This window comes from Dendrobium catenatum, unplaced genomic scaffold (assembly GCF_001605985.2).
Source record: "Dendrobium catenatum unplaced genomic scaffold, ASM160598v2 fragScaff_scaffold_624, whole genome shotgun sequence".
In the NCBI taxonomy this organism is placed as follows: Eukaryota; Viridiplantae; Streptophyta; class Magnoliopsida; order Asparagales; family Orchidaceae; genus Dendrobium; species Dendrobium catenatum.
The window spans coordinates 1,014,866-1,029,868 of NW_021319086.1; the positions used below are offsets into that span (position 1 = coordinate 1,014,866).

At 38.1% G+C, this 15,003-nt stretch overlaps 1 protein-coding gene across 2 annotated transcripts; it reads left to right on the forward strand.

Moving 5' to 3' along the window:
• Window positions 1-187: 187 nt before the first annotated feature.
• LOC110113680 (transcription initiation factor TFIID subunit 10) lies at window positions 188-14,059 on the forward strand. Of its 2 annotated transcripts, XM_020846350.2 has the most exons (7): window positions 188-397; window positions 11,243-11,409; window positions 11,478-11,542; window positions 12,085-12,147; window positions 12,524-12,578; window positions 12,660-12,710; window positions 13,715-14,059. In XM_020846350.2, exons 2-7 carry the CDS (start codon window positions 11,326-11,328, stop codon window positions 13,793-13,795), a joined length of 399 nt encoding a protein of 132 aa, XP_020702009.1. In that variant the 5' UTR covers window positions 188-397; window positions 11,243-11,325; the 3' UTR covers window positions 13,796-14,059. The 2 variants fall into 2 exon arrangements, with proteins under 2 accessions (XP_020702009.1, XP_028551188.1); XM_028695355.1 differs by lacking the exon at window positions 12,085-12,147.
• The last annotated feature ends 944 nt before the right edge of the window (window positions 14,060-15,003 follow it).

Here is a 15,003-nt window from a genome sequence, read left to right on the forward strand (position 1 = left end):
CAAACTAAGAGGTCTTGGGTTTCAATCCTGTATATGTAATGTGTGTATGAGTCTAGCTTAATTGTCCTAAATGTCCAAAAAAAATAAAATATATGAAATAATTATAATCTTTATTATTTAACTAATTTATTTAATTGTTAATATTTTAAATTATATTAACTAAGTTTAACCTTAGGGACGTCTAGGGTTTGATTTTCTTCTAATTTTCTCGTCGTTGCTGTTTGGGTTTAGCTTCCTTGCTTCGCAGGAGGTGTAAGATTGCACGAGTTGCTTCTTCGGCTCCTTTGTTTTTGTTCGACTTCGCTCCCTCGACGACACGACGTTCCCTTTTCCTGTCGGATCGGAAGTTTACGACATTTTGATCGGAAGTAAGGACGGGAGCTCGCTTGCTGTAAAGGTAACTTTCTCCCTTTCGCGCGCTTCTTTGGCCAAATCCCGTAAATCCGCCGAACAGCAGGATTTAGTAAATCCGGGATTTAGGTAAATCCCGTTTGGCAGCACTTTACGCTAAATCCTGCTCAATTCCAGGCCTAAATCCTGTTGCCAAACAGCTCCATAGAATTTTATAAATCTGGGTTTTGTTAGGAATTAGGACGAAGCGGAGCTCAAGCGCAATTCAATACATGCTTTGTAATTATTTTGCTATTTGGGATCGTTTGGTAGGATTTACGAAGTCCTGCTTAAATCCTGTGTAAATTAGGCTAACCGTGCTGACAAGAAGGGTTCGTGCCTTATTTCTCTTTCTTCACTTGCCCCTTTTTCCTTCAACCCCGCTCTTCCCTTCTTCGCTTAGAGGACGATTGTCGGCATTATTCTTGCCGGAGGATGGTCCTGTGTCTGCCTTACTCATTCCCTCCACTTCCTCTAACATTAGGTTTGGAAATTGTAACTCAACCATGGCCTTTCCGGATGTTTTAATATACAAATGAGCTTGAAATTCCATCTGTCAGCCAGACCGATATTGATAGGATGAAGAATCAACTATCAAAACATTTTGAGATGAAGGAGTTGGTCGAAGTTCACAAAATCATTGTCATAGAGATTCTGAGGGACAAGGTAGACGGAAAGGTTTGGCTTTCACAAGAAGCTTATGTTCGGAAGGTACTGAAAAACTTTGGGATTGATGAATCAAGCAAGACAGTGAGTACCCATTGCATCTCACATACAGTCGAGTTTAGAACAATGCCCTAAGGATGATCAAGAGAGAGAGCTATTGCATTCCCTATTTTTCTCCAATTTAGTGAAATCATCTCCTCCCTGTGGATGTAGGCACCTTTGTTAATCCACGTAAATCGCTGTGTTCTTTGTGATTTATTGTGTTGTGTGATTTAATTTTGATTTCGCTGTGTTTATTGCACAACAAAAGGTTCGTGCCTTTGCCCCATTTTCCTTCAACCCCGCTATTCCCTTATCCGTCCTTAGAGGACGATTGTCGGCAGTATTCTTGTCAGAGGGTGGTCCTGTGTCTACCTATATCTTTCCCTCCTCTTCCTCTAACATTAGGTTTGGAAATCGTAACTCAAACCATAGTTTTTTCAAGTTGTTTTAATATACAAATGAGCTTGGGATTCCCAACGTTTTGTTAGTTCATAAATGACATAAGCTGAAGTATTTAGGTGCAAATGATGATCCTCATATGTCAGAATGAATGAGAGAAAAATAAAAAATGGTTTTTGTATTGCTCATTGAAAAATTGATACACTAGCGTTTTGCTATTTTATGAACATCACAATGAAATTCTTCCATTTTGATTTTTTTTTAATGGAAGAAACATGTTGAGAATAATAAATGACGGTTGACTGAGACTTAGGTTTTAGAGTTTGCTTTTTATATTAAATTTAAGGGTTCATGAGAGAAAATTTAATATTGAAGGTTGCGTGGAGTTGTCTTGCTCATTGGATTCATTAAGGTGGTAGAGATCCTTTTATTTAGCAAGTCCATTAATTTTCCCTATGCATTGTTATTGCAAGATACAATATGAAGGATAAAACATAATTTTATATTTTGATTCTTTAGTCATCTTTTGAATTTTAATGAAAATTTAAGCATATGGAGGATATTTTTAAGTGCTTGGGATTTTTTTATAAGAAGTTATTGTTGACTAACTATAGTTGTCAAGGATCCGTTGGCCATGATTATTTTCTTATTGCTTGGAAAAGTAGTATACTAAATACAATTTTTAAAGTAACTAATCACATGATCTGTAGCTGCTGAATCAATAATCTAGAAGCTAGAAATTGACATCTCTCTAAGTCTTTAATGACATAATAAGATGAGGTAATACTTGTGAATGCTAGAGTACAAGTAAGCACTGTAGATGGTTTTTTAGGTGTTCCGAGCAAGTTTTTTTATGTGCCTTTTAAATGGTCCAATTTTATTCTGTCCCTTTAAGAACCCGCAAACTATTCATGACCACTTCAAATACTTATTTTCATTCAATTGACATATTGAATGGATATTTTTAACTCCTTTTGGATTTCTATTGCATACCTAAATTCCAAATGAACCCAGGACCAAGGGTATCCAGGCATTATTTTTGTTGTTGTTGCTTGTAGAGAGGAAAACTGTGGTTTTATTCATAGGAAAAAAAAGAAAAGGAAAGAAATGTGCAATATAGTGATGAAGGTTTTAACGATGGGAGCATTTTGTGGTAATGCACCGATGAAGGTTGGGACAATGAGAAGTATTTCCAGTAATACATCGATGAAAATTGCCATTACAAAAAAAATAGAATAAGCAAGATAGTGCATCAGTGAAGTTCATGGGTTCATGGTGATGTATCGATGCAGGTTGTAGCAATGGAAATATAAAGAAGTAAAAATGCTTTTGGCTTTAATACAATCCCAGTAATTTGAGGATAGTTTAGTGTAATTCATTTCAATATGTAAATAATTTTTGCAATCCTAAGAAAGTTTTTAATAGAAAAATTTGAAATTTGGGGAATATAAATAATTAAAAAATAATTAAAATAGTTCACTGATGGATGAGTAACCAGTAAGGATCCCATGGATCAATGAGCTGGCAGTGGAAGATGAAGGAATGAGGGCTATAGTTTTGTGAGTGTGGGTCTTTGTTGGTGTGAATTATTCAGATGTTTCACAATAATTTCAAACTTTCATTATGGCTAGCAATGTTATTACTATATCCTATATTGAGTTAAGACATATGACTTGGGAATGGTGCCATAGAATTTGATGAGTGCAATGGTGATGCAATGAAAGCCAACTGTCTAATGGTTTGGAATAGTTTCAAATGAAGGCTGAATTTTCATCTTGTTGGTAGAATTATTCTAACAATTTTTGTATGAATTCAGTGTCTATTTTCCTATAATATCTTTTTCAAGGCTGAGTACACTAAATATTTGTGGGCTTGGTTAATTTTTTTTCCTCCAGAACAACTGTGACCATTTTTAGTTGCAGTAAGGTATGGTTAATTATTCTTGCAGCTCAATGAAATACTCATAATTCATAGAGCCGTGCAATAAAGGAGAAAACTGAAAAATCTAGTTCGTAACAATGGTGTGTGTTAGATTAGGACTGGCCCAAGGACGGCCGGCTGAACCAACTCAGGGGCTGGTTTACTCTAGATGGGAAAAGCAATCTGTCGGCCCCCTTGTGGGACCCATTATTTGAAGAGGAGGGGGCAGCTTAGGCAGGTTTTAATTTATAGATGGGTTGTTTAGTAATTGGGATTATTTTTGTATGCTTTAAATATATAGGATGGATTAGGATTAGGGTTAGGGTTATCTGGTTATTGGCTGAATTCTGTTTTGGTGCTTTGGTTTTCTTGGGCTCTAGCGGCGTCCACATATTTGGGAGAGATAGATCATCCTCTCGAAAATAATATCGATTGTATCTTGTTATTTGCTTCTCTATTTTATCTATTACTATGTTGCTCTTGCTTTTCCTCTTGGATTCTTTTGAAATTTGTGGTGGGAAATCATTGATAGGCCTCTCTTGAATTCTAGAAGTGTTTCCTATCAAATTGTTATCAGAGCACTTTTTGGGACCCATGGTGGGATTGGGGGCAGTGCTTATGTATAATCATAGACTCATAGCCTATTTTAGTCCAGTATTGACTGCCAGGGCTAGACTGATGTTAGTTTATGAGAGGGAGTTGATGACCATTGTATTAGCCATTCAGAAGTGACGGCCTTAGTTATTGGGTCGAAATTTCATTGTCCGGACGGACAAGAGGAGCTTGAAGTATTTGTTGGAGCAGAGAATGGTGACCGAGGAGCATCAGAGATGGCTGTAAAAGTTGTTGGGATATGATTTTAAGATCTAGTATAGACCCGGGTTAGAGAATAAGGCAGTGGATGTTTTGTTTAGATGTGTGGGAGAGCTCTAGGAGTTAGCCATATTAATACTCCTGATGATGGATTGGTGGGCCATTAAAGAGGAGGAGAGTTTTCGGGATGAGGAGCTAGATATTGAAGAATGAGGGTAGCCACCCTGTCTATTCTCTGAAGGAGAAGAGACTGTTGTACTATGGGAGATTTGTGATGCCTTGGACATTGGTTTATATTTATCACCTATTACAAAAATTCCACGGGAGTGCAGTCGGGAGTCAGTCTGGCGTGCAGAAGACATATAAGAGATTGACAACAAATGTGTATTAGAAGGGGATGCATAAGAATGTGGAGGAGATGGTGGTTAAGTGTGAGATATGCTAGAGAAGCAAGTACATTGCTATGACTCTCGGGGGATTACTTCAACCTCTGGCTCTTCTAGATAGAGAGTGGGAGGAGATCATCATGGATTTCATAGATGGACTACCCCAATCTGAGAGGTTTACAATGATTTTTGTGGTGGTTGACAGGTTGAGCAAGTATGCTCACTTCATTCCTTTATGACATCACTACACGACAGTGATAGTAGCAACAACATTCATCAGAGAAGTGGTTAGAAAACTTAGACTTAAACTGTATGGGATCTTAGAGTCGATAGTTTCTGACCGGGACAAGGTGTTCCTCTGTTAGTTCTTGAAAGAGTTGTTTAGGCTGTAGGGAACAGTTCTAAAGAGAAGCACTGCTTACCACCCTCAGGCAGACGGGCAAATAAAACTGATAAACAGGATTCTGGAGACTTACTTGAGGTGTTTTGCATCAGAGACACCTCGGTTGTGGGCCAAATGGCTAGCATGGGCGGAGTACTTGTATAACACTTCATATTACTTAGCTTCCCAGATGATCCCTTTCAAAGTGTTGTACGAAAAAGACCCCCACACTTAGTGTATTTTGGGCATAGGAGCACACTAGTCTCTTCAGTAGAGCAATACTTGGGAGGAAAGAGATAGGGTGATGGAGGAATTGAAAAGGCACATGTTGAGGGCACAATAGATTATGAAGAAGCAGGCGGATGGATACAAGAATGACATCCAATTCAAAGTCTTAAAGCTACGGCCATACAGACAGAGTACGGTCTCCAATAGAAGGAACGAGAAGCTTGCCTCAATGTACTTTGGCCCATATGAGGTATTGGAGAGGGTTGGATCAGTAGCTTATCATTTGAGATTACCTTCGATTGTGACTATACATCCACTGTACTTGTGTCACAACTGAGGAGAGCGATTGGGGATCATGCGGCTAGTTCAGAGTTACCAACGACATTGACAGAAAACTTGGAGGTGTTATTAGAACTACTGGAGTCAAAAAGCAGAAGAAGGGACTAAGGAGGTTGTGATAAAATAGAAGAACTTACCGGACTATGACGCCACTTCGGAGCCATACGAGAGAGCGAAGCAATAGTTCCCATCCTTTCAACTTGAGGACCAGGTGATTCTTTGGGAGAAAGGTATTGTTAGACTTGGACCGGCCCAAGGAGGGCCGGCTGAACCAGCCCAGGGGATGGCTTACTCCAAACGGGCAAAGCAAGCTGTCGGCCCCCTTGTGGGGCCCATTACTTGAAGAGGAGAGGATGGTTTAGGCAGGTTTTGATTTAGAGGGGTTGTTTAGTAATTGAGATTATGTTTGTATGCTTTAAATAGATAGGAGGGATTAGGGTTAGGGTTAGCTAGTTATTGGCTGAATTCTGTTTTGATGCTTAGGGTTGCTTGGGCTCTAGCGGCGTCTAGAAAATTGGGAGATATAAATCCTCTTCTCGAATTGAGGATCGATTGTATTTTGTTATTTCTTCTCTATTTCATCCATTACTACGTTGCTCTTGCTTTTCCTCTTGGATTCTTTTGAAATTTGTGGTGGGAAATCGCCAAAATCAAATAATTGATAGGTTTCTCTTGAATTCTACAAGTGTTTCCCATCAGCATGTTAAACATATGATAATTTATCAGGAAATTGAATAAGGCAAAATTCCAGATATATAATGAAATACAACTTAATCAAGTATGACCTGCTCATGAGCAGGTTCAGATTCAATTCTAGATTCATGCTCTGGCCTAAGTTTATATTCAGATTATAATTGAGGTTTGAATTTGAGTTCTGGTTAAATTTCAGATTTCAGTTTTTGGTGTCAATTCATTTTGCATTTACAATTTTCTTCTAGATTTAAATGTGACAATCAAAGTTCCTTGCCTTGATTTTTTTTTCAACTGTAAATTTAATTGTCTGTTTTGGAAAGTTTCCTAATTTTTATTTAACTTGGACTTCACTTTAAGCCTATGTAGTGTTGGAATGCACAATGTCATGAACTCCCTTCCAAAATGTTTTAGCAACGCCTGTTTTTTTAGTAACAAACTTAAAGCATTTTTGATATGTCATCTGGTTATCATTAAAGAAAAGTGACTACGTTGACAGGAGGATAAGCTTAGCAATCCTAAAGTCAATTGAGTTAAAGTACTTAAATCCCCTAAGCAAAAATAGTCTGCAGGAGAAAAAACGGTGGTTTTTTTAATGAAAAAATTGACCAATTGATTTGGAAACCAATTTAATTGAATTTGCTTATCCACTTCAGTTTGTATTCTCTGTTTGGATTACTTCTTTTTTCTTTTTAGAAGCTCTTATCAGTGTGTAGATAATGTGGTGGATTGTGTACTGAAGAGAATGTGATTCTTTCCCCTTTCTACAAAGGAAACATGCATGATTATGGGAGTTGCAAAATGATATTTGTTGGGAATTCGTGGGAGGTTCACCTAGATCATGCTGATATTTGTTAGATCCCTACCCTCCCTTGACACTTGATCCCACGGTCAGAATGAGAATCCATGGGAGGCTAATCTGGATCATGCCAATCTCATTATATATTTGGGTGGCTGATTTGGGAAGGATTAGTTTAAGGTAATTATGCATGATTCTGTAGTTATTTGTTTCTTTATTAAGATATCTTGTATATATCTATAAATAGGGATATTTTTGTGTAATAAAATGAACTTTCCCTCTCCAATTCTCCAAATTTAACATGGTATCAGAGACTTCATCGTCTTGACTAGAATTCTGAGTTTTTTTATTGCTGGACTTTCTGAAGGGACCCTTTAGAAACGAAAGGGATCATATTTCAGTTTGCTCATTCCTGCATACATCCAACCGAGAGAGGGAGAGTGCTTCATCTCATGGTCTCTTTGTTTGTTCAAGAGAGACAAACGTTTAGTGCATCTCGTCTGGAGGAGTCGAGCGAGAACCCCGTGGTATCTGTGTTTGATCAAGAGAGACGAACGTCTCGTAAACCCCTCTCGCATGTGTGTGACCAAACATGACAAGAGAGGCGTGTGGCCAAAAGATTATGCGCGTGTCTGAGAGCTGATTGTGCGGGATTGCGCTCTCCGCTACGTGTCATCAAGGACGAGCCGATTCTTGCATTTTGCTTCCTACTCGGGTACGTCCAGAGCAACAAAGCAAGTGAGAAGGCTTCTCCTTTCGGTCTTCTGCGTGCAACTAGAGAAGGCATGTGAGACCCCTCTCGTGCGTGCCTACCTAGTGGCCGAACTGAGTGATGAAGAGGATCAAGAGAGGGAGCGAGTAGGGACTGCGTGCGTGTGTGCCTGAGCTAGGATGACGGCCCTCATACATGTGCAGGAGTTGAACTGAGCAAGGAATAAGTAGTTGAAGAGTTGTTATACATGTCATCAAATCCTCCATTTGAAGAGCCCCTCCTTGCCTCAAATCCCGATCGCTTCTGCATGTTCTTGATCTGTCATCCTTAGATCTGGGAAATGTATAAGAAGGCTGAAGCCTCCTTTGTATAACAAAAGAAGTCAACCTCTTTCAAGATATCCATCGGTGGGATCAAATCCTCAAATAGGAGGAAAGCCACTTCTTAACCCATGTTCTTGCCTTCTTCACTATCGTTGACAAAATTGTCATTAAGAACCTTGCCGGTCAGATTTGGATTGTAGTCAATTTGTTGTATTCAAAGCCCGCTGATGGCAAAATCTTCATATGTGGGTTATGAAGTGCGTTCTTATGGTGGGGAAGAAGATGGCTTTCTTGGTGGTAAGAAAGTTCATTGCTGTGGTCCAGTGCGTGCTTATGGTGACCGAAGAGTTGGTGAGTACACATATAAAGTACACTACTTCCCTAAGGAGTTGATCATGGATATCGAGGGTGAGGCTACAGAGAAATTAGAAGCACTTTACCCTACCTGAAGGAGCTCTCGCTTGCTAGTTCTTCAAGTTCCCATCATCAGCCTTCATTGCGGGAATTATGAGGAATATAGGTTTTCACCATCGACCTTCATTGCCCGAGTTCTGAGGAATACAGGTTTCCATCACCGTCCTTCATTGCAGGAATTCTGAGGAATCCAAATTCGCACCATCAGCCTTCATTGCCGGAATTTTGAGGAATACTGATTCCCACCATCGACCTTCATTGTCGGAATTCTGAGGACCTTCGTGCATCCAAGACCGAGGAGAGATCGAGCAAGACTGCAGGAGAGCTCTTTTTGCGTGCAATGTCCAGAGTCAACCGAGCAGAAGAGAGCGCAAGACCTTCTTCTGTGTGTGTTTGGAAAGAGCCGAGAGTTCTCTCTCATGCAGGGGCAGGGACAAGCAAGAGTGCAAGGCCTGCACGATCAGACCAGAGGGATCAGAGGCTCTGCGTGCACCTGTGCTGGCTTATCGAATAGGAGTATGTTCAGGTGGAGTTAGATGACCTGGGAAGGAGGAGATCTGTGTATTGAGTGCTTGAGTTGCTTGAGACTTATGTTCCTGCTCTTGTCCTTGGAGCTTGCCGCAACCCTAAAAAAATTATGATTTTTCCTTGTTTACTGTTGTGCCTTCATTGCTGGCCTTCCCTTGAGAATCGAGAGAGATGGACCCGAAGGATAATTAATCTACTTTTCCTTTTGTCCCATTACCGGCCTTTATTGCCATTTTCGGTATCTTGAGGGCTACTGTTCAACACAACCTTCATTTTTATCTGGCACCTTGCAGGCTTGATTGATATAGCCTTCATCACTATCATTTGCCGTTGTCGCAATGTCTAAAGCTAATCTCTCCCAAAGTTTTGACCAAATGGAGGACTATGTTGCACCAAGGGACTCGATAACTCTACTTTTCTATGACTAATTACCAAGTTGGGAATGACATATTTGTATTCCTCATTTTGAGGGAGTGTTAAAATAATGGTCTTCCTTTAACACTTGATCCCACGGTCAGCATGGTAATTCGTTAGAGGCTCACCTATCGTCCCTTGACACTTGATCCCACGACCAGGATAGGAATCTGTCGGAGGCTCGCCTGGATTATGTCGATCTCCTTTTATATTTAGGTGGCTGATTTATGAAGGATTATATTAAGGCAATTATGCATGATTCTGTAGTTTTTTATTTCTTTATTAAGACGTCTTGTATAGATCTATAAATAGGGATAATTTTGTGTAATAAAATGAAGCCTTGTCCCTCTCCAATTCTCTAAATTTAACAATATTTGTTCTCACAAATGTTGGAAAAGTGAGTGAGCAAAGATTGCATCCAAGCAATTGTAGTTTGTTTGGAGTTTTATGTACGTATAGTAAGACAGTTTGCCGTATTGTTGTAAGAAATCACACAAGCTAGTTTCGCGAGCTTTAGGCATTTGAGGAGTGGATAGGAATTTATCTACAGGATGCAACATTAAGTTTCTTTCAAGTATTATAATAGTTGCAGATACGTGATTGGGTTGAATTGCAGGATTTGCAGTTTCGTTATGGCTGGGCTTTTGGAGTTGTGGAGTTTGCAACTAGAGAAAAAAAGTGGCTCAGTAGATGTGGGTATCTTAAAATTTGTTTAGGGGACAATGGACATAGCTATGTTGGCTTGGATATGATTAAATAGTTTTGCGGTTGTGATGGGGGTGCTTATAGGATTTTGTAGCATGGGTGAGTGGATGCATGTTTCATGATGATGGGAGCAAGGATGAAACTTAATGAAATTTGAGAGTAAAATAGCAGGGTAATGAAATTTCGTGATGATGGGAGGAAGTTGCAGGCACGGTGAAGCAAGGGAAAATCCATTCCAAGCAATAGAGCTTATTGTCCTTCTTATTAAGGAAAAGGCAGGGTGATCCTAATCTTTAATTTTTATCCAAAATACCATTCTCTTCCTATTCGTACCGTCTCAGGATACCTTGCATCATTTTTAAGTTTTGGAGCACATTTTCTATGACAATTTTAAATTTTAAATCATAAAAACTTAAATCCTATACATCTCTATTTATTTCATGCCAATTATATGAGCCAACTAAGCTTAATATTAAGATAACTATGGACTAGTTGTAATGTTATGAAAGTTTTCAATGTTGTAATATTCTGTTCAAAGTTGCATTATTTCTAGTTTGAAATTAAATGTAAATAACCATCATTTACTTCAGGAATAGAATTTAACTTTTTTTAAGGCTTTTATACATTTAAACAAAATATGTTTACTTAAATTGACATAATTCAAAATTATTTATTGTTTAACATTCACATTTTTTGTTTTGGTTTCAAAACAATGTATGATAATATTCATTTCCTACCCTTTTTAGACAAGTTTGTCTAACTTTTGAAGAAACAAAATGAATTAATTTTGTAATTTTGTGCTTCTTCATATCATTCTAGGCTTCTTGTTTATTTTCTTTTTATTAATGTAGCTACAGCCAATGTGTAATCAGTATCCGGCAACCTTAGTGCTAATATTAACGCAAATTTTAATGCTATGGCATTCATAGTGACTGCTAGAAATGACTAGAAAGATTTCAATAAAGATCATACTTAAAAACAGGGGGTTTTCAATGGAGAGTATGCCGGCTAGTTGTACTTGATCTGAGTATGACTAGTTTACTATTGATTTGTGGTTTTAGTTCTTTTGACAAAGAATGTTTCTATTGCTAGGACTGTGATCAGGCAGTCGATACCTTTATTTTTGTGAGCTCTGAAGTTTAGAACAAAGGGGACGGAGCCTGTGATCCTCAGCAATGAATTCCTCGAATGAAGGGAGGCATGATGATGAGGCTGCACTGACTGAGTTCCTCTCCTCACTGATGGATTACACTCCCACTGTAAAGAATTTTCTCCCCTCCTAATTGATAGAACTATTCACATCCACCTTACGGCAGCCTTTCTGCAGATCCCAGATGAGCTTGTGGAACACTATCTGGGTAAAAGTGGCTTCCAGTGCCCTGACTTGCGATTGTAGGTATTCATATCTTGTTTTCCTTTTTCTGAACTTGCTATGATCTAGGAGATTAGTAACCGTGTTTTTCTCTTGATTTATCATATATAGTCATTTCTGAGTGAAAGTGCTAACTTTAATTTTTACCTTAATCTAAATTTGTGGCACTAGACATGATTAAGTGCATTATGGCGAGATTTATCCCTATCATTTCAAATTTTGGATTTGACCATTGAATTTGATTATGATCTATGTAAATTCATGCTCTCAAGAGTAACATTTTGTAATGAATAGAAGATAAACCACCATTAATGGTCATTTTTGGGAAGATGGTTCTTGAAACTCGTAGCTTACTTTTTTTTTTTAATTTACTTGGAAGGGAACATCACTTCAATTTTCCTTTCTGGGGGCATTTCTTATGAACATTTACATATCTAATTCTTTCAAGTTGTTGCATCCTTCTTTTCAAACATATTTGATGCCTTTATTATATCAATAGCTTCCTTCTGTCCACCATTATTACTCACCTATAAGGCTCTTTCTTGTGTTTGTATTTCGCCAGGACAAGGCTTGTGGCTGTAGCCACCCAGAAGTTCATCACCGAAATTGCAAGTGATGCGCTTCAGTATGTTCTGCTTTCCCTTTGAATTTTTTCTTTTCCTTAAGCTATAGTGCAGTATATCACGTCTAATTGTAAATGTTATGATACTTAACTTTATGGCTGCAATAACCATGAGATTAATATGAAATTCTGTCACGGAGTGTTGATTTTGGCATGCAATAATGGTAATATGGTTTTCTATTTCATGATTCCAAGAAATCCCCGCATTTTGACTTAGAAAACGTGACTGCTCTCCATAAAATGCATTACAAACTGCACGCTTCCCTTTAATCTTTTATGCAATATATATAGACACATCCCTTTAATCTTTCATTTCCTTCTCTCCCTCAAAAAAAGAGGAAGGATGATTGATTGATGCCTTCATTTCTCACTGAATCAGGCATTGCAAAGCAAGGCTGTCTGCACCAGTAAAAGATAAGAGCAAGCAGCCAAAGGTGTTGTTTTTTGCTGACTAATTTCTAGTACCTTTTTAATTTTTTCTGATTACATTATGAATTTAATTATGGTTCCCACAGGAGAAGCGTCTTGTTTTGACAATGGATGACCTTTCAAGAGCCTTGCGAGAGGTAAAAGAACCCTATACCCTTGATCTCTGCTTTACTCTCATCAAACGCATTTTCTAGTTCTGGTCCCAGCTCATGCGCATGGATGTAATCTCATAATTTTTATTTCCAACCTTGCGTGAAGTGTTTCAAGTTCCTATATAAACAATGCAGTTGCTAACTTCCAAACAGTTTGAGATGACATAATGTGATAGAAGTTAAATGTTATAGTTTATTTGGTCAAGTATTGGTGGAAAAATTTTTTTGTAGCTGATGAGTAGCATTAGGTGCGGAACCAGCCTTATAAGTAAAAATATAATTTTTTTTTTCATAAATATCCTTACAACCAAAATTTGTAATAAAGACTAAAAATGCATGGAGGGGGACAAATTACCTAAAGAATCATATAATAAAGAGTTGCCCCCCCTGGCCTTTAGGTGGTTCCGCCCTTGATTAGCATGCGAGAGATAGAAGATAGAGAAAGTTATGAGAGAGGTGTTATGCTTTGAACCGGCCCAGGAGGGGCCGGCTGGACCCGGTCCAACCCGGGTCTATACCAGGCGGAGGCGGAAACAGCCAGAGGAGGGGGGCGGACAAGGTGGGCCCCACTTGGGACTGATTTGATTATGTGGGAGGGAAATTTTTGAATGCAAAGGGCTGTTTAGGTATTTTGTAGGAATCCTTTATTGTTAATTAGGAGGATTAGGAGGGAGAGGGGCTTATCTTGAATTTGAATGTAATTTGAGATCTAGGGTTTCTTGCTTGGGCTCTTGGCGTTGCCGGAGATTGTCGGAGAGTTGTTCTTCCTCTCGAATCAAAGAACATTGTATCTTTCTTATTGTCTTGCTACAACTGTTCAAAGTTTGCATCCAGGAACTTAGGTGCTTTTGAGCTTTTGATTGGCTTAACCATGCTTGTGATTTTTCAGTTCGTTAGCGCAGTAAGTTAGCCTCTACTCCAACGGTACAGATCATTTTAACCATGTTGTTGCATATTTAACTTGGCTTAAATTTTTTTTACTTGAACAGTATGGGGTGAACTTGAAACACCCAGATTACTTCGCTGACAGCCCTTTGACTGGAATGGATCCTTCATCAAGGGAGGAGTGATTGAAGAAAAAGCCTAGTTTTGTGTGGATGTTTCTCAACTCAAGTAGGACTCATACTAAAAAGCTTATATGCATCTTCATTGTGATCCAAAACCTAAATTTCTTCCTTTTAATTTGTCCATTATGCAATACTATAGTACCAAAACATATCTTGTACATTCTGATAAATAACACCTTTTGTAGTTTTGTATCTGGCTATTATTCCAAGGACAATGTTACCGTTTTTTTAATTATAATGCATCATGACCATAACCCATTATTTTCATTGCATTATACGGCATATATCATGAAGAATGTTAGCTTGATTCCTCAATTTAGAGGAAACTTAGCAAAGGACAATTGATAGATGAGATAGCTGTAGGTGAGAAAGAGGGTGAAATTATAGTACTAGAAGTTCAAGGGGTGAGCATTACTGTGCTGTATGTGGAGTGAGAAAAACTTGACCTGGAAATCCCACATCCAAAGAATGGAGATTATTCTATTCGGTGAGATTAATCTGTGCGGACACCGGACGTTCGAAGGTGAATCCACAACAAAAGAGTGACGTGGTGTGTTCTGATTCGCCTCTGGACTCCCATGAGAGCCTGAGTTGTAGGTAAAGTCCAAAAAGGAAATGGAAATTTGTAGTTTTTATCACTCAAATGTATTTGATCTATTTAAGGCTTAATTGGTTGCTTTAAATAAGAATTTTGTTATGAAATTTGTGTGATTATTGAATTTTGACATTTGGATGAATGTAGTCAGAAATCAAACGAGCTTTAAATGATATAAATACTGCTAACAGTTCTTACAGACGAGCGGATGAAATCAACGTGTCGTAGTTATATCATCTTGATGACATTTGGGAGGAATATCTAAAGTAACTTCGATCGTCTTATTTTTAATTTTTACTTAGTTTTTTATTGAGATCATTGAGTTTGGTTGCTTGTAAAACACAAGTATGTTTTGGAAATCTTGTTATTTTAGATCATTTTGTGTAAAAATAAATTAGTATTTAAGAAAATTTTCAAGTGATTGTAGATTTAAAAATTGATATGAATTTTTAAGTATATTAGATCATCTCCAGCTGAAAAATTTATTTTTTACTCTAAAATATAGTAATATTTTAAAATATAATAATTCATCTTCAATTGAAATCTATTTCTTTACACAAAAGAATATTTCGTGTATATTCTTTCTCAACCACATGCTAGCCTTTCTCCCATTGCT

Bases quoted from the DNA above. Each gene is read 5' to 3' on its own strand.
- LOC110113680 (XM_020846350.2), top strand. From the start codon at position 11,326: ATGAATTCCTCGAATGAAGGGAGGCATGATGATGAGGCTGCACTGACT. The intron at 11,543-12,084 runs GTAGGTATTCAT...GTATTTCGCCAG, and splicing joins CAGTGCCCTGACTTGCGATT to GACAAGGCTTGTGGCTGTAG. The intron at 12,579-12,659 runs GTGTTGTTTTTT...TGGTTCCCACAG, and splicing joins ATAAGAGCAAGCAGCCAAAG to GAGAAGCGTCTTGTTTTGAC.